The sequence below is a fragment of the Leucopleurus acutus genome (assembly GCF_964270905.1).
Source record: "Leucopleurus acutus genome assembly, chromosome: 8".
Classification (NCBI taxonomy): domain Eukaryota; kingdom Metazoa; phylum Chordata; class Mammalia; order Artiodactyla; family Delphinidae; genus Leucopleurus; species Leucopleurus acutus.
In genome coordinates, this window is record NC_139151.1 from 8,444,898 (window position 1) to 8,464,610 (window position 19,713).

The 19,713-nt window shown below is 45.0% G+C and overlaps 1 protein-coding gene across 3 annotated transcripts; it reads right to left on the reverse strand.

The window, feature by feature from the left end:
* Positions 1 to 1,545: 1,545 nt before the first annotated feature.
* On the reverse strand, positions 1,546 to 18,237 carry TIRAP (TIR domain containing adaptor protein). Of its 3 annotated transcripts, none has more exons than XM_082845703.1 (5): positions 18,138 to 18,237; positions 8,575 to 8,698; positions 8,208 to 8,366; positions 6,089 to 6,682; positions 1,546 to 4,992 (listed from the first exon to the last, which is right to left on the reverse strand). In XM_082845703.1, exons 3-5 carry the CDS (start codon positions 8,272 to 8,274, stop codon positions 4,973 to 4,975), a joined length of 681 nt encoding a protein of 226 aa, XP_082701829.1. In that variant the 5' UTR covers positions 8,275 to 8,366; positions 8,575 to 8,698; positions 18,138 to 18,237; the 3' UTR covers positions 1,546 to 4,972. The 3 variants fall into 3 exon arrangements, with proteins under 3 accessions (XP_082701829.1, XP_082701830.1, XP_082701831.1); XM_082845704.1 differs by lacking the exon at positions 18,138 to 18,237 and adding an exon at positions 9,898 to 9,991; XM_082845705.1 differs by lacking the exon at positions 8,575 to 8,698 and having other exon boundaries at positions 18,138 to 18,213.
* Between the last annotated feature and the right edge of the window lie 1,476 nt (positions 18,238 to 19,713).

Consider the following 19,713-nt stretch of genomic DNA (forward strand, 5'->3'; position numbering starts at 1 on the left):
CTGGACATTGCTGTATTAGAAGGTTGTTACTGGGAAGCCCTAGTCTATAAGCATCAATCCTTCCATTTTCTTGCGGAATCTCAAAACTTCTCCCTTTTATTTTACTTATTTATTTAGTTTAGTTTAAAGAAGGACTAGACACTTCCACTTCAGGTAGTATGACAGACTAGATATTCTAAAAACAATCAGCTAAAAACACCTAAACATTCTGGATGCAAAATTTAAAACATCCCTTTGGTTACATTCCTGTGCTCCCAAGAAAATAAAATTTTCAGAAACAAAAAATGTGGGAGCACAAATCTATAGAATAGTAAGTGGGTATTGAAGCTGAAGTTCTAAGGGTGATGGCTTGTTTCTAGAAATCTAGAGCCTCGGGCTTTAAAATGTGACGTTTAAGGCACAGATCTGGGCTCATGCAAGCGAGGAGTTGGAAGAGAAAACTTCCCAGCGAGCCAAGATCTCTAAAGGGCCCCCACCTCAATGAAAGGGCCAACTACTTAAAAAGTAAAAGAAAAGCTGCCCTACTAAAGGAGACAAGATGTTTAGGAAACTCATCTGCCTCAACATCTGGCTCCGGAGGGGAGAAGAAAAAAAAAAGACAAAAAACCCTGGAAATTTGTAATCACAGGCCAATCTCCATGCAGGTTTAGAATTCAGATTCATACTGCCTACATGATCCGGGAATTCAAACTGAAAAATCTATTTCAGCCAGTTTTGTATTCTTCACTGTTTACGCCAAATCGACTCCAGAAGAAATGAAAAATCTAAATAGATCTATAACTCTTTAAGATAGAGAAATTGGAGTTTTAAATCCGCCCCACTCTCCCCCTTGCAAAACACGCTAGGTCCAACTGCATTTACAGATTAGTCTACTAAACATTCAAGGAGCAATTAATTCCAAGCTTTAACTCATCAATGAATAGGAAAAAGGGACCACTCCCCAATTATTTTAGAAAGCTGATATAACCTTGGTAACAGAGCCAGAAAAGGATAATACAAGAAAAGATAATTATGGGCCAATCTTACATACGGATATAGATGTAAAATCATGAAGAAAATGTTAGCAATCTGAATCCTGCAATTTAAACAAAGGTAATGATACATCACGATCAAGATAAGTTTACCCCGGGAATATAAGACCAGCTTAACATTAGAAAATCTAATGTTATTCACTGCATTACCATTTAAAAGGGGGAAAAAAACATCATTTCAGTAGATGCGGAAATTTTAGAATATATTTCAAACCCATTCAACATAAGTAAAACTCATAATCAACTAGAAACAACAGGAAACTTACAGCTTGTTAAAAAATATGTACCAAACCCCAGACGTACAACAGATACCACATATAATGGTGAAATGTTTGAAGCATTCCCTTTGAAATCATAATTTAGACAAAGTTGTCACTTTCAATATCTTACTGGTGGTCCTAGGCAGCAGAGAAAGATAAGTTTTTGTTTTGTCTTGCAAATTATATGATTGTCTTTATAGAAACCCAACAAAGTCTATAGTCTTATAGAATAAATAATTCAGTAGTTTGCTTATATTAAATCAATATGGGGGACTTCCCTGGTGGTCCAGTGGTTAAGACTCCACGCTCCCAATACAACGGGCCCGGGGTTCAATCCCTGGTTGGGGAACTAGATCCCACATGCATGCTGCAACTAAGAGTTCGCATGCCGCAACTAAAAAAAAAAGATCCCGCATGCCGCAACTAACACCCGGTGCACGTAATGAGAAGCCCACGCACCGCAATGAAGAGCAGTCCTCACTCAGCGCAACTAGCGAAAGCCCGCGCACAGCAACGAAGACCCAACACAGCCAAAAACAAATAAATAAATTTATAAAAAAAAAAAGACCCAGTGCAGCCAAAATGAATGAATGAATGAATGAATAAATAAATAAAAATATTTTTTTAAAAAGCCTTTTACAGTAGCAACAGAAAATATGACATACTAAGGAATAAATCTCATAAAAAATGTGACTGACCAATATGGAAAATATTTATAAAGTTTTTATTGAAATACATTTAAAGACATGAATAAATGGAGACATGCCATTTTTATTAGGAGAAAGATTCAATATAATTAAAAAATCTATCCTTTCCAAATTAATCTCTCAACTCAATGTAAGTCCAATAAAAATACTAACTGGCCTTTTCCTGGAATCTGACAAACTGAATAAACAATTTACATGAAAGAGTAAAGGAACAGGAAGGGTGGAAGTGATTTTCATGATTAAGAGGAATGGGAAGAGCTGACTATTAAGTTATCCAGGTTTACTAACAACAACAGTACATAAGCCACGGTGCCACTGACACAGGGATACATCAACAAAGGGAGGAGGCTGGAGAACCCAGGAGCAGACCCTCACGTATGACAACTATAACAGCAGTGACATCGCAATCAGTGGGGAAAGGATGGACTAGTCAGTAAATAATGGCTATTCAAATGAAAAAAAAAAGTATCTCTAACTTATAAACCAAGAGCTACAAAAACAAACCCAAACAAAACATCCAGGTGGATTAAAGACCTAAATGTGAAATACTTCCAGAAGAAACTACAGGAGTAGGGAAGATTTCCTAAGAAGACACAAAAAGCACAGACTACAAAGTAATAGATAAAAGTTTTCACATTAAAAAATAAAGCTTCTGTTCTTTAAAAGATACTGTTATATGGTGGTCATTTTTTTTAAAACTTCTAATAATTTAGAGAGACATACTTAAATATTTAGAATAAAATAATACCTGTGATTTGCTTCAAAATGATCTTCGGGTGACTAATGGGTAAGGTTATTATTAATAAAAGCTTATCTCTGAGTTGGTAATTGTTGAAAGTGGGTGATAGGTATATGGGGGTTCATCAAACTTCCTCCTTCCTTTTAGTGTATGATATATATATTTTTTTATAAAAAAGGCAAAAGGAAAAAAAGAATATTATGACCATGGGATACCAGTGTTCATCCACCAGCTTATTAAACACTTAAAAAGCTGATAAGTCTAGGGAATTTCTTGGCAGTCCAGTGGTTAGGACTCGGTGCTCTCACTGCCGGGGCCCGGGTTGAATCCCTGGTCAGGGAACTAAGATCGCACAAGCCGTGCAGCGTGGCAAAAAAAAAAATTTAAAAAATCTGATAATTCTAAATGTTAGCAAGAACATGCAAAAGTGGCAAGTCTTACGCACAAATGGCAGGAACATAAATTGCACAACCAATCTGGAAGAAAATTTGGTATCTGAAACTGAAGGTGCGCACTCTTCACTACCCAGCTGTTCCCCATCTAGGTTAAATCCTAGAAAATCTTGCTCTTGGAAACATACACAAGAATAAAAATGCTCACAGGCTCATTGTTTTCAACAGCAAAAAAACTGGAAACAACCAAATGTCCACTTGTAAAAACATGTGCGACTGAATAGTGGTATATTTACATAACGGAATGAAAGTGAATTTACTGCAGCTCCATGAATCAATATGGACACATCTTACAAACATGGCAAAAAAAAAAAAAAAGAGGAATTTGCAGAATATAACACCATTTATGTAAAGTGTAAAACCATGTAAAAGTTAATATATTGTCAGGGATGCATACATATGTAATAAATTTCTAGAGAAAAGCTAAGAATGATCAATTCAAAATTCAGAATAGTGGTTACTTCTGGTGGGAGTAGGGAAGAGAATGTAAGGGCACAAAGGGAGCAACATGGGGATTGTGAGGTTTGGCTTCTAAGCTGGGTGTTGGGTACGTGAGTGTACACTGCATTATTCTTCAGTCCTTTTGTATGTAATAAGATAATTTGTAATTAAAAATAAAATTTTTTCACAATATATACAAATAGAGAATCATGTACAGTTAAAACTAATATGTTATATGTCAATTATATCTCAATTTAATATATATATATATATATATATACATTTTTTTCAGTAAAAGGAGGAGATGTGGTGGGGGAAGAGGGAGAAGAGACACAAAAGTACACATCAGGGGAATCATAAATTCATTTCAGTTCAACAACCAAGTTTTACTAAGAACGGATGAATGGAACTCTGCCTGTCCTACAAGGTAGACAATCGATCTGCCAGAAGAAATACACTGATTCCTCTGAGTGCAGAGGTGAAGGAACTACTGTAAAAGCAGGAGTTCTAGCCAGATGCCTGATGAGGCCCCCATATGTCAGAGCATTGGTGGGTGGGCTTTTGATCCCAGCTAAAGGGTCTGAGCTTTCCTCCTCTTCACCCCACCTGCTCCCTCCCCTCTTCTGTCCCCTCTTCAGACTCATTTCTAGGTGTGAGCCTTTAATGACAGGCATGCAGTGAAAACAAATACAGGACAGTGTTTGTCCTGTAGACGTGCTGAGGGCATCTTCCATGCAGCTTTCGGAAGTGAACGACTCACTGGGAGACGCCGGCAAGAGTGTGAGTGTGAAAGACGCTATACCTGTTGTTCTCTCCTGACACCTGTTCAGGGCTTCCCCAGGCAACTGGGAAAACACCCAGCTGAGGCGCGCAGTCCAGGCTTCCAGCTCCTTACTCAGGTGAGCCACCTCTTCAGGAGGAAGGCACCTAGACACCAGTGCCCGATTCCAGGGGAAGAAGACGTGGGCACGATGTGCCAGGCTTCACGTCCAGTCACGCAGGAGGCAGCGTGTGGGTGATGTCTTGGTATCACGCTTCCTTCCACCTCCACTTTCTGGCTTCCCCAGGCCTTCTTGGGGGAGTCCCCAGCTCCCTCACAGCCTTCCTGGGGGAGTCCCCAGCTTCCCCAGGCCTTCCTGGGGGAGTCCCCAGCTTCCCCGGGGCCTTCCTGGGAGCCCATGGTTATGGACGCCACAGACAATCTGATCCCAGGGTCACATACAAAGTGCTGCAAACTTACTCCTCACAACTTGGCACATGTATGGAACCCAGGGTCCTAGGCCCTCTCACTCCATTTCCAGCTTTGCTCCAACTGTCTGCGTCCGTGTGGATGTGAGAAGTGTCAGCTGAGGGTCTGCAGATCTGAAAGGGACGAAAGAGATCACATGGCTTGTCACCCTCCTCAAATCCCAGCATCTCTGTTTCCCCCACATGTCCCTGTCTTCGCTACCTTTTAATCTATTTTACTTCTAAACCCACTGTAATATAATGCCCCTCCCTGGATACGCTTATGGTAGGCAATTCTTTCCTATTATTTTGTACCTGTTTGCGTTACTAAACCAGGGTCCCTCCTGGCATTTTCCCAGCTCATGGTGGCCATCTCCAACCTGACCTCAGTGAGAGAAACCTAATACTATTAATACTAATAATGATAATAGTGACTTATATTTATTGAGGACTTGATAATGCGCTAGGCCCGGCCTGTCACAAGTACTTTACATGTGCCAGGCCACATTCTGAATTTACTTAGTGTACATACTTATTTAGGTATATGGTTTCATTCTCATTTAACCAGTGAGAAAACCCAGGCACAGAGCAGTTAAGTAGCTTGTCCAAGTGACACAGTTATTTTCCCAGAGCCTGCATTCTGAACTACAGGCAGACCTCAGAAATACTGCAGGTTCAGTTCGAGACCACCACGATAAAGCAAATATTGCAATAAAATGAGTCACACAAATTTTTTGGCTTCCCAGTGCATATAAAAGTTGTGTTTACACTTTTTTGTAGTCTATTAAGTGTGTAATAGCATTATGTTTTTAAAAACAATGTACGTGCCTTCACAGAGAACTATATTCAATATCCTATGATAAACCATAATGGAAAAGAATATAAAAAAAGAATGTGTATATATATATCTATATATATCTATATCTGAATCACTTTGCTGTGCAACAGAAATTGACACAACCTTGTAAATCAACTACACTTCAATAAAAAATTGATAAAAAATACAATGTACATGCCTTAATTTAAAAATGTTATTACTAAAGAAATGCTAATCATCATCTGACAACGCAGGGTTGCCACAAACCTATTTGTAAAAAAAAAAAAGCGCAGCATCTGCTAAGTGCTCTAAACTGAAGCCTGTACTAGGCCACATTGGGTGTCTCCTAAAAGCCCAAGTAGAGCAGGCGCTATGGCTGAAGTCCCTTCCCCTTCTCCCTTCCCCGTAACTTACACCGCGTGACAGCCTCCTTGACTTGGCGAAAGCCACCGTCGGGACCCCAGCCGTTCACGAAGTACATGAATCGGAGCTCGGCGGGGTAGGCGGCTCTGCTGAGGCCTGACATCAGGGGGATGGTGCGGCCCTCCGCCCCGGGGGCCTCGCTCAGCGCCTGCAGCATCTGGTACCTGCACCACGGGTCGCGGAGGAAGCCCGGTGTGATGAGCAGCACGCGACAGTGGCTGTTGCTCAGCGCCTGGCACAGCTCGGACACTATGGCGCCGCCGGGGTCTGCGTCGCGAAGCTGCAAGAAGCAGCGCAGGCCGGCAGCGCTGCCCTCCAGGTAGGAGACCAGCTCCTGGGCGGCCGCCAGGTCCTCCTCGCTGTGGCACACGCACACATCATAGTCCTTGCTCCAGCGGCCGCTGCTGCTGCTACTGCTGCCGTGGGCGCCCAAGTGTGTCGGTGGCGGGGTGGGAGACACCTCTGAGCTGGGGCCCAGGGGTGGGGGCCTGTCCGAGGAGCTCGGCTGTGAACCGTCACTGCGGGTGTTTTCTGGGGAGACGGGCGTCTTTGTGGGCTTTCTCGACAGGGCCTGCCTGAACCAGTCTGCGGGGAAGAAGCACTGCTGAGGCCTGGAGCTTTCAGCAGGGGTCTCCTGGCGACCCCCCCAGAGAGGAGCCACCGCGGGGAGGAGGTCAGCCCATCTCCCCTGTCCACCTTCTTCTCACAACTGCTGCTCTGCTACTGTGTACATCCCTCAGGACTTGCCCCAAAGTCTCCCTTATCTTTAAAGGTTTCGGAAACACATAAAAACTCTGGCAGCTTTATCAGTCGGCAGGGATGTAATGCCGGCCTGTCTTACCATACTGCATATTCTGAAGGTGCCAAGAGCATAGATCTTAAAAGTTCCCATCCCAAGAAGAAAATCAATCTGTAACTATGTATGGTGATGGATGTTAACTAGACTTGTTGTAATGATTACTTCACAATGTATACGCATGTTGTATCATTATGCTGTACACCTGAAACTGATAGAATGTTGTATGTCAATTATACCTCAATAATTTTTTGTAAAGCTTTTGGTATAACCACAATATGAGGGGGAAAAAAAGGAAGAAAGGAAAGGAGGGAGAGAGGGAGGGAGGAAGGAAGGAAGGAAGAAAAGAACTCTGGCTGTTTCACAAGCCTGATTGGGAAAGATGGCTTTGCTCCACACCCTTCGATTGCTGATACCCCCCTAGCCTATCCTAACCAGAACTTCCCACAAGCTGACTAGTCAACAATCCGTGAGTCAGGAAGTAGAGCTACGTTAAGCTGGTAAAGATCAATTAGGCCCCAAACCCACTTTCAGCATTGAGGGGAGGTGGATTTAGATTAAGGGGCTACCCACTATGGGAGAGAGAGAGCCAGGGATTGTCATCTGTTTGGCCCTGAGAAATCCTAGCTTGTTGCTAAATGGGTAAAATGGAAATGTGCAGGAGGACCACTCACTGCCCAGGGTACCTGAAGACCTTAGAGCTGAGTGATCCGGGGCCACACCTTGGAGTGGGGCACACAGATTTGATTGTGGACCTGCTACTTGCTTTCTATACGGCCATAAGCAAGTCAGTCTATGTCTCCACTTCCTCTTCTGTAAAATGGGTTCATTTTAGTTGTTGTTGAAGATCAGCAGAGATAATGCAGTGTCTGGCATACTGTGAGTACTCCAAATGGTTTCAGCTCAGCTTCCCCAGTTGTGACCGGGACAGAGAGTGTGGTGTCCTGGAGGTTGATTTGTTTTTGACCGGGACAGAGAGTGTGGTGTCCTGGAGGTTGATTTGTTTTTTCCTCTCTCCTTGGCTCCTACCTCTGAATGGTTCAGGGCAATTTAGTTAAAAAGTGACACCCTGTTAAGCACTCAGCACAGTGGTTTCCAGGCTGGGAAGACTAGCTGAGCACATTTGGGAAACCTGTCAGCCAAAAGGACTGAAGGCTCCCTGATGCACGCCCCCTCACTCCCCACAGAGCCTGTGGGCACTGAAGTCAAAGCAGGACCCCCCCACGCCCACCCCGTCAGCCTCCCTGCGTCTCTCCAGGGCCTGTGTTTGGGGGCCAGGCAGCCTCCTGGAATTAGGAGTCTGTGTCCACTCACCAGCCATTTTGCCCAGAGGCTTCTTGGACCTGGAACGAGGAGCTGGCACGGAGGTTGATGATGCCATAGTGGTGGGCTCCAAACTAACCCCATGAGATCAGGCATTGGTAAAGTGGGAGAAGGGAGGGGACCCAGTCTTGACCTCATCCAACATCCATCCTACAAGAGACAGAGAGAAAGGATCACAAAAGCTGTACTTAACCTTACTCCCAGTCCCAGTGGGTGGGCTCTGGCATTTCTTTCTCCCTTGGTGCCTGACAGAGGCTCAGTCTCTAAATCGGTCCCTCATCCCCTAGGGGATTAGGGACAGACACCACTGGGATCAGGTTGCTAGCTGAACCCCGATCTGTGTAGCCGTCAGACTTACAGAGTATGAGCTCAGCATGACCAGCAGAGTGACTGTTCTCTGCGCCACCTGGCCAGGGTTGCATTCGGGATCTGGGGAAGGGCGGCTGGCAGGCAGCTCGTTGTAAGAACTTCCTGTGTAAATGCTGAAATCAGAGAAGAAGGTCTGTTACTTTTATCAAGGTAGACAGATGTCGAGCAGTAGGGAGAGAGCACGTGTAAGAAACCTTGGGGGAGTTTTCCTCCAGGTCTGCCTTCCCCTGAATAACTCCCTCCCTCCATCCACCCACCCAATCTCCCTCCACTCCCTCCCTCCCTTCCTCTCTCCCTCCCTCCCTCAGCTGTACATAGTGGTAAAGGCTGCAGACTCTGCAGGCAGAGGTCCTAGATCTCATCTCTTATGAACTGTGGCCTCTGGTAAACTACTTTACTCTTGCTAAACTTTAGCTTTTTTTAATTTATTTTATTTATTTATTTTTGGCTGCATTGGGTGCTTGTTGCTTGCTGCACGCAGGCTTTCTCTAGTTGTGGTGAGCGGGGGCTACTCTCTGTTGCAGTGCACGGGCTTCTCTTCGCGGTGGCTTCTCTTGTTGCCGAGCACGGGCTCTAGGGTGCGTGGGCTTCAGTAGTTGTAGCACGCGGGCTCAGTAGTTGTGGCTCGTGGGCTCTAGAGCACAGGCTCAGTAGTTGTGGCACACGAGCTTAGTTGCTCCGCGGCATGTGGGATCTTCCCAGACCAGGGCTCGAACTCGTGTCCCCTGCATTGGCAGGCGGATTCTTAACCACTGCGCCCCAGGGAAACCCTAAACTTTAGCTTTTCCATCTGTGAAATGGAAATAATACTACAGCCTGCTCAGCATTACTGTGAAGATTACATGAGATGATTTATGTAAAATGCATGGCTTAGAAAATAGTGTGGGTTAGTATGTATTTAAAATAATCTAGATATTGGAGGGATCTATTCAATGTTATTCCAAATTCTGGAAGGTTTTTGGTTTGGTTTTCTTTTTTTGGTGGGGGTGGGGAGAGAAGGGATTGTCAAACGGCATCTAAATTTATATGGAAATGCAAAGGACCATTAGACGGGCAAAACACCATGGCCATGTTCTCTTCCCACCACAATGACCTGATGTCCCTGATGGTGGAGGCTCTTTCTGCCTAGGTTTCTGGGAGGACATTGTGTGGAGCAGAGCCCACCCTGGTCCAAGATGGAGCCACTGTGTTCTAGTGGCTTCTGAAGATGAAGGGCTGGTGGAGAACTTGGTTCTAGAGCAAGGACTGCTTTCTCACTATTTGATGGATCTACAGAGGTCAAAACAACCCCCTCCCACATCCAGGAACTCACAGAGAAAACGGCTTGTCTGAATAGAGGTGCTGAGATAAGAGTTTTCAAAATTTAAAGAATGTCCTTCAATGTTGGACAAAAATGCTTCATTCTGCTAAATGCTGAACACCCTTATGCCAAGCTGATGAAGAGAAGACAAGAGATACTGATGATTCATGAAAATATATCAAAGTTCAAAAAAAAGGAGAACTTCAACTGCAGCAGTAGTGGGTGCAGGGGTGTGGGAGCAGAAGCAGGAGTGAGACGGACTCGGGACCAGAAGCACATTTGAAAGAGCAAAGCAGAGAGCTGCTAAGCGAGCCAAAAAGATGTGAAAAGGGGAACATTAACAAGGACATGCGTTTCTTTTCCTACCTAATATTCTTTGGATTTCAGCCCTAAGTGGTGAGATTGAGGCAGTGCCTGGTTAACCACTGTTAGGTTTTGAAATCCTTTTCCTGGTCAGGAGTCGCTGTTTCTTGACATCTTCATTTCAACCATTCAAGATGTCCTTCCCCTCCCCACCCCGCCCCCAGCAATAGACACAATGTTACTTGCTTTTTATATTATTTAAATCTTTTTTTCAATTGTGTTTTAATTTGAAAATTCATCATTTGGCCTTGATACACTTAAAAACTGGAGAATCATTTGATATTTTTAACGACAGCCTAAAGGTTCAAAATTAACATAACACTTTACTTAACAGATGTAGACAGATCTAAGTTTCAGTTTCTCATTTTATCAAATGACGTGCCCTTTTGGCGATACATGCTGATTTGGGGTAGCTGCCATTTTTCATTGCTTGTTTAAGAAGAAATCCAATTGCCCAACAGCCACTGGAAGTGGATTGGTATAAGCCCTAGTGACTGATGTTATGGAAAAGTTCAAACACAGGAAATAGCATCTTTGACAAAGGATAATTGAGTAAGAATGCAGACCAGTTCCATTAACTGTATACACGGTCTACTTCCTAGAGTCTAAACCATACTGCATTTTCCTTGTTACTTTTTCAGTTCTGTACAGCTGAGGCTGTGGAGCCATCACATTCAAATACGATTAATCTTTACAAGATTTAATAACAGTCTGTATCGAGATATGGTCGAGATATGGGAGACATAGTTGTCAGGCAGGTGAGAAGATAATGGACCCAAATCTCCAACTGGAAGCTCTCATCCCTCACTCTGTCTATTCTCTGATCTGTTATGTAGTCACTTTTCCCTGTGCTTTGAAGACATTCATCCAGTAGAATGATATAGACCTAAATACCTACTTTGTAGATAATTACAAAGACTTGATAGAAGATTAGTAAAGAGCTTCTTCAAAAGAAAAAGAGGGCTTCCCTGGTGGCGCAGTGGTTGAGAGTCTGCCTGCCGATGCAGAGGACACGGGTTCGTGCCCCGGTCCGGGAAGACCCCACATGCCACAGAGCGGCTGGGCCCGTGAGCCATGGCCGCTTGTGTACTGAAAAAAAAAAAAAATAGAAAAAGCAGTAGCCTGTTACCATCAGTGTTTTTAGAATGCTTTTTCAATATTACATGAAGGAACTTAATATGTGAGGTAAATACTGTAAAGTTTCACTGTATAAAATCCAAAGTGTATTAAGTATTATTCAATATCTAACTGGTCTCCACTATCTATTATATAGGGAATGTTCTGAAACCTATGAAGGCGTATGATTATGTATCTTATATAATTCGTATCCCATTTCTGTTAAGCTGGAATCACTGTCCGTGGTGACAGCACAGTGGTCCCCAAAGACACACACATCCTAATCCTCAGAACCAGTGAAAATAAGCTACCTTACTTGGCAGAAGCTGACTTTGCAGATGTGATTAAGGGTCTGGAGATGGGAAGATTAGCCTGGATTATCCAGGTGGGCCAGATGTAATCCCAAAGGTCTTAGAAAAGGAAGACAGGAGGGTCAGAGTGAGAGAAGAGATGTGACAACAGAAGCAGAGGTGGGTGTAGCGTGGGGCTGTGGGCAAGGACGGTGGCAGCCTCTAGAAGGCGGAAAAGGCAAGGACCTGGATTCCTCCCTAGAGCCTCCAGAAGGAATGCAGCCCCGCTGATCCACTTCAGACTGTGACTGCCACAACTATAAGACAATCAATGTGTGTGGTATGAATCTACTACGCTTGTGGTACTTTATTACAGAAGCAATAGGAAACTACTACACCATGTTTGATTGTATGTGCGGCTAATGAATGGGGAAAGCATTGAATCTGAGTGCTAAAAACTGGTCTGCTTGGGACTTCCCTGGCGGTCCAGCAGTTGAGGCTCTGCGCTTCCACTGCAGGGCAGGGCGCAGATTCGATCCCCGGTTGGGGACCTAAGATCCCTGCATGTCATGTGGTGCGGCCAGAAAGTAAACAAACAAACAAAAACCGGGTCTGCTTAAAGATTTAAATTGTTTGAGGAAGTTTTTCACTTCTTTGATGGATAAATTATTATCTACTCTTCATGTGATTTTTGACTTTAAGAACACCGGTTTCAAAGGCTCCAACACTGGCTTCTCAAACATTTGCTGAAACACTTGTCAGGGAGGATGCGTTAGAACTTGCAGGACAATGTCTGTAAAAGTGCTGCAATTAATTGTTAATAGCTAGAGAGGCACAATACAGTGTTTCTGAGGAGTTACGGACTGTGGTGGACAGACCTTAGGTAGTCCCGTGTTCATACCTGTGAGTGTTGGGCAGGACCCATGACTTCTTACCAATAGAATATGGCAAAGGTTGTAGTATGTCACTCACATGATTGTGTTATTCTGTAGGGTGTGTGTGTTTGCATATGTATATAAATGTATATACACATATATATAGTAACAATTGTGTGTGTGTATATGTGTATATACATACAATACATACATATGGTATGTATATTTGTTATATAAGATGTGTATAGGGCTTCCCTGGTGGCGCAGTGGTTGAGAGTCTGCCTGCCGATGCGGGGGACGCAGGTTCGTGCCCTGGTCCGGGAGGATCCCACATGCTGCGGAGCGGCTGGGCCCATGAGCCATGGCCGCTGAGCCTGCGCGTCCGGAGCCTGCGCTCTGCAACGGGAGAGGCCACAACAGTGAGAGGCCCATGTAATGCAAAAAAAAAAAAAAAAAAAAAGATGTGTATATATAAATATAACATATAAATGAATATTATGTACATATGTATGTATGTGCATGGGTGTAGGTGTGGGTGTAAAAATTCATCTTAGCAGACTGGAGAGAGACTCCCTTGCTGACTTGGAAGAATTTCCCATGTCATGAGAGGGCAAAGTGTCAAGGAACTTCAGGCAGCCTCAAGAAGCCAAGAGTGGTGTGTCCAGCTGATGGCCAGCAAGAAAGCAGACCTCAGTCCTACAACTTCAAGGAGGTGAATTCTGCCAACAAACAACAACCTGAGGGGGCTTAGTAGAGGGTCTTTCCCCATTTGCATCTGCGATGGCGCTGCAGCCCTAGCTAACACCTGGACTGCGGCCGGGTGAGCCTCCAGCGGAAGACTCAGACAAGCCTTTCACGGGCCCTTGACCCACAGAAACTATGAGATAACAAATAGGTGTTGGTTTAAGTTGCTAAAGTTGTAGTATTTGTCATGCAGCACAGAGAATGAATACAGGGACCAAACGAAATGATGGGTTAGAATGCCAGTTCCCGGGCCCCATCCCAAATCTACTGAATCAAATCTCTGGGTGTAAGGCTTGGGAATGTGATTTTTAAACAAGTACCCCAGGAATTCCCTGGCGGTCCAGTGGTTAGGACTCAGCTGTCTCACTGCCGGGGCCCTGGGTTTGATCCCTGGTTGGGGAACTAAGATCCTACAAGCCGCGCAGTGTGTCACAAAAAACAAAAACAAAAAAAACCCCAAAAAGCACAAAAGTCACAAAACAAAAAACAAGTACCCCAGGATTCTGACGTAACTAAGGATTGATCTAGTGGGCTGCAGCCGTGGCTCCTATAAGCTGTATATCATTATCACCTAGAGGGCTTTTAAAAATATAGCTGCCCCGTAAATTCTTATTCAATAGTTCAGAAGTAGGGCCCCCAAATCTGTGTTTTTTAAGAGCTCTCCAGGTAACTCTGACACAAGGAACCACTCGTCTCGATTTATATAAGCAGTGGAATAATTGAAAATTGCCTGGCAAATCTTGGGATTTGATTTTGTGAAATAAATTTCAAACTACTAATTTTGCTATAAAGTCAGATTTAAGATGGGACTCTAGCAGGCAGAAAACTGAAGTCTCATAACCTGTATTAAAGTAAATCATTGTGCTGAAGTTTTGCTAAATATCTAACAAAGTACATATGCTTTCAGCACTACATTTTGTAAATTCTGAAGACTTTTAAACATGTCAAAAATTTCAAATATATGTGTGAGTGTGTGTGTATATAAAAGCACCCACTACTTTATTTTTATTTAATATTTTGGCCGCGAGGCTTGCAGGATCTCAGTCCCCGGACCAGGGATCACACCCCGGTCACGGCAGTGACAGCGCTGAATCTTAACCACTAGGCCACTAGGGAACTCCCTCAATTTAATTATATATCAAAAGTATTGTTACTTTGGTTGTTAAAATCTAAAACCTTAGCTGTATTTTAGTCACATAGGAATATATCTTACTGACCAAACACGGAATGTGAAGCATTTTAATTAGTGTTGCTGTATTTTGCAAAATGTAGCAAATTGGTCTTTGGAAAACAGTTCCTTAGTTTTAGAAAACTGCCATAGTTTTGAAACTATGCCACATGCGTACTAAAGGTCATTTTAAACTGAAATGGTGTGAACTTATTTTGTATTTACTTTGCTGTAGGTCTCAAGTAACTACGCAGGCATTGAATGTAATATAGATTGTGCCAGCAGTGAATTTAATGACGGATACAGTTTACAAATTATGCCCTTATACATTAGTTCCCTTTTGAGCTTACAAAATGACTGCTCTTTATATATTTTTGAAAAAGGCTTTGGGGGGGGCAGTTAGATTAAAAAAAAACCTAAGATTTTTTTTTTTTTTTTTTGTTACGCGGGCCTCTCACTGCTGTGGCCTCTCCCGTTGCGGAGCACAGGCTCCGCACGCCCAGGCTCAGCGGCCATGGCTCACGGGCGCCGCCGCTCCGCGGCATGTGGGATCCTCCCGGACCGGGGCACGAACCCGTGTCCCCTGCATCGGCAGGCAGACCCTCAACCACTGCGCCACCAGGGAAGCCCAAAACCTAAGATTTTTAAAGAGGAACTTTAAGAGGACTTCCACTACCAGAATAATAAAAACTTACTATAAAGCAACAGTAGGTTTAAGATCCTAGTGGGATATTTGCATGGAGACACATGCCAAGCCATATGTTTAAAATGAGTCTGGAGTTGGAAGAAGGCGGCAGGGCCAGAATTATAGATGCGGTAGTCGTCAGCCTGTTTGTGACAATTCAAATCATCTGGGGAAAGCGTAGCATGGAAAGAGACAAAGCATTAAGGAATACCTACAGTTAAAAGACGGAGAGGAGCAAGTTTTACAAGCAGACACATCAGGAGGACGCAATGTTATGATAGGCAAGGAAAGAGAGTTTTGAAAATGAGATGGTGTTTACAATGGTGTTGGTGAAAAATGTCAAATGGCCAGTGAGGATTAAGAAGAAGCATTTGAATTAGAAAATTAGGAGATGACCAACTGCCTACATAAAACCCCACTTTCATTTAGAACAGAAACTAGATTATGAGGAACAAATGATATGCCTGCCAGAAAATGAAGACAGTAATTATACACTTTTAAAGTTTTGCCTGTGAAGTGAAGGGAAGATGTAACATCATAGTATAAACAGAAAACAAGATTTACTGGTTTTTTTCTTTTTCAGGAGATTTGAGTATGTTTATAGCACTTTTAACTAAATAGGCTGACTACAAAATAGGTTGACTATCACACGTAATTACTTATTGAAATACCATCCCAAGTTAAAGCGCAATGATTACGTCACATGCTTAAAAATTTAACAGAAGACTGGCATTATTTTCCAAAGAATCATGTCAGAGAACATGAATTGTAGGAACTGATTCATGAATAGTTGTCTTATTAGAGCAAATGAATCAGCAATGTTTAGCTTTAAGAGTCTGTTCCCTAACTTTTTATAATATCTTCATCTTTCATTAGCAAATACTTCATTAATATCTACTTCTGTTCGTATTTAACCATAACCAGACAGAAAGTCTTAGTAATGTCTGGGGACCAAAGAAAGATGAAAATTTGCAATCTGTATCTTCCTAACAGAGAATAATTTCAAATAACTTAAAAGCATGTTGTTCAGAAGTATTTACCAGAAGGAAATAATAGTAACTCTAGGCTATACAAGTCTATTTTCTTATTGGAATACCTGCGTTATTACTGCTATTTGTGCTATTTTAAAGCCAGACATTTTATTATTTTCACTGGGCCTTTCTTCTTTGTTAAAATCTACCTTCAACTTGGTTTCTTAGTAAGGACAGTGAAAGGCAATCTCCTGAGAGAGAGAAGATATTTTAAAAATACATATCCAGTATGTCTCATATCCAGAATATTTAAGAACTCTTACAAACTGGTAAGAAAAAGAGAGACAACCTATTGGAAAAATGGACACAAGAATTGAACAGACACTTCACAAAAGGATATCCAAAGGCCCAACAGATGTATGAAAACATGCACAGTTCATGAGTCGCCAGAGGAATGCAAATTAAAACCTCAGCGCAACCCCACCTCCCACTCACTCAGCAGAATGGCTACAATGAAAAAGACAGACAATATCAAGTATCGGTAAGCATGTGGAGAAACAGAACTCATATACTGCCTGTGGGAGTGCAAATTGGTAGGAGGACTTTGAAAAACTGTCTGGCGCTATATTCCGCTTCTAGGAATGTACCCAACAGCAGTGCTAACATATGCTCACCAAAACACAAACATAAGAACGCCTCAGCAGCACTATTTACAATAACCCCAAACTGGAAACAACCGTATCCATCAATCCTAGTAACCGGTAGAATGTAGAAATAGTGGTCTATCCATACAGTGAAAAATTACACATCAATGAGAATACATGAACGAGTGCTAAATGCAACGGAGTTCAATCTATATATTGAGTATAAAACACCATACACAAAAGTACATAAGTAGGATCCCAAGTGTCCAAAATTCAAAACCAAATAAAACTATTTTATGATGTTAGAAACCAGGATAGCAGTTACCCATGTGTGAACGTAGTGACTGGAAGTGGGCATAAGAGGGCATCCGAGGAGTTCCCTGGTGGCCTAGGGGTTGGGATTCCAGGCTTTCACTACTGGGTGCCAGGGTTCACTCCCTGGTCAGGGCCTGAGATCCCACGAGCTGTTTGGTGTGGTCAAAAAAACTCTGGAGTGCGAGTAATGTTTTATTTATTCTGGGTGCGGGCTGCACAGGAATGTCACAGGAATGTGACACTGGGAAAGCTGTACACTTAAGATCTGTGCACTTTTCTGTGTGTGGGTTGTATTTCAATTTTTTAAAAAGGCTTTAAAAATAACTAGATGTGACTTCCTCTGACAATGGGTCATTCCTGACCCTCCGTGGCCCCTGGGTTAGATGCATCAGCTTGGGGAGTGTGTACTCCATCCTCCCCTCTCTTAGCTGCACTTGTCAGGGTGTGTGTGGTTCCTAGTGTCCCCAGGTAGAGGACGAGGGCTGACTCTGTCCTGTTCAGTGCTGTCACACGATGCCCAGCCCATCGTAGAGGTTCGTGAAATGACTGTGGAAGGGATGGCTCCGTAGGCCTGTAACCCTAAGTAAAGCCCTGTTCTTGCTGAAACACTGTCACAAAGGCCATCAGAAGAGCAGAGGGAGAGGCTGCGACAGAGCAGAGAAGGACGCGAGAGCCTGGAAGAAAAAGAACCTACAGTTCAAGACCGAAGCCACCTGAACCAGGCAGGCTCCTCAAGCTCAAGGAGGGCTCCCTGCACGAACTTCTTGGCGACAGAGAAGGTGACAGCTCTCTCTGGGGGCCTTTTCACCCGTTTCCGCGTTGTGGGTGCTACGAGCGGCCAGGTGAAGGGGCGCAGAGGGGACGGCGGTGAACCGGCCGGAGGTGCCGCAGGGAGGGGGCAAATCCGGGACCGGGGACCGGGGACCGGGGACCGGACCGCTAACGGGGCCGAACGCAGGGGTCCACTGCCCGCGGGAGTCCTGCCGGCCCAGCCGCCTGCCCGCCCCGCCCGCTCGCCTGCTCGCCCCTTCCGCGGGGCCCCGCCGCTCCCGCTCCCGCCCGCGCCTCCCCGAGCGCTCACCTGCGCCGGGGTGCGCGGGGCGCTACCTCGGTGCGGCCGGTGCGGGGCACGGGCTCCGAAGCCCGGCGGGCCGCTCGCCCACGGGAAGTGCAGCCGGCCGCCCGCTGCCCCGGAAGCGCCGAGACTCCCGGCCCGCGGCTCCTCCTCCGACCGCCGCTCCCACGCCCCAAGCCCGACCCGAGGGGGCGGCGGCCGGGCCCTCCGCGCCCGCTTCCCCGGGCTCGCAGGGAGGTTCGTGGACACCTGCGCAGCTAAGGACCGGGCGGAAGCTTGGAGATAAGTCTTTCCTCCCGAGTTCCCCAAAACCCACCAGGAGACCCTGCAGCCTCGGCTGTGTTCTCTGTCGCGGACACAGAAACTCCTTACTTCATTCATGGAGTCTTCTCGACGCCTTGCCAGGGAAGCGTTTATACCTTTTTTCTTTTTAGGCAAGTGAGGAAGATGATGCCGGACTTTCCCAATGGCCACACACAGTCAGTGGTGAGGCGGAGAGGCCGGCGGCCTTGGCAGCCGTGAGGGCAGCCCCCGGGGCCGGGGCGCCTGGCACGCTCCCCTGAAGTTCATGGCCCAGCGGGTACGGCTCCGCGGGCACTAACGCCTGGCCGAGTGTGACGGGCAAACGGTGGCGAGGCCTGGCTTAGAGTGAAGGGACTTCTTAGCGTCCTCGGGATGTTGATGAGCGGCGTGAAGCACCCAGGCGGGGATACAGCACCTGGCATTTCCCAAGCTTGTTTCACCCCAGAGGGAATGTCAGTATCTTCCTGAGCAGTGTTCCTCGCATGCCGGTTTGGGAAACACGCCTACTGCTGTGCAGGTGAAATGCTGGAGCGTGGAGGTGGTTTAATAGGGCCGATCTAAGATTCATGATCTCCCTTTCAATCTGATTTCCTGCTTTTCTCACCAGCCAGCGAAAAGGAATTAGTGCTACTCCTGGGAGGGAGTGTGGTGTAAGGCCATACCGGGGGAGCTCAGGAGTCAGATGGCTGGGGTTCATATCCAGGGCTCATCACGTTAGAGGTGAGACCTTGGGGAAGTGCGGGGCTTGTCGAGGTTCACTTTCGTCATGGAAATGATATCTGGTTCCTAGTGTTGTGGGAAGGAGTAGATGAGATAAAGCCTGTCAGACAGCTAGCCTAGTGCCCAGGTGCTCAGAGTAAAAGGGTTCCTTTTACTCTGCATGGAGTATACCTCCATTTTCCCTGCCCTGTGCCTGTGCTCTGAGGTCCCCTCCACCCAAGGTGTCCTCTCTTTTCCCAACTCTGCTCTTCAAAAACCCCCGTCTTCTGACAAGGGTCATTTTTGCAGCTTATGCAGGAAAACTTTTCTTAACCCTGCCCTTCCCACCTTCTTCGCTGAGATCCCCTCTAGGACCTTAAGTATTTGGAACGTGTGCTCAAGCAGCTTACCTCTGTTACAGTGAAAATTCCCTGAGGCCAGGGATCGATCTGGCTCCAGTGGAAGCAAAGAGGAACTCAGGTAAACACACTGAGAGCCAAGGATAGGACAAGCATAGGACAGCCAAGCTCAGTGCTGGGGCAAAGGTGAAGGCTAGGTCCCAGTGTCCCTCGCACAGGAA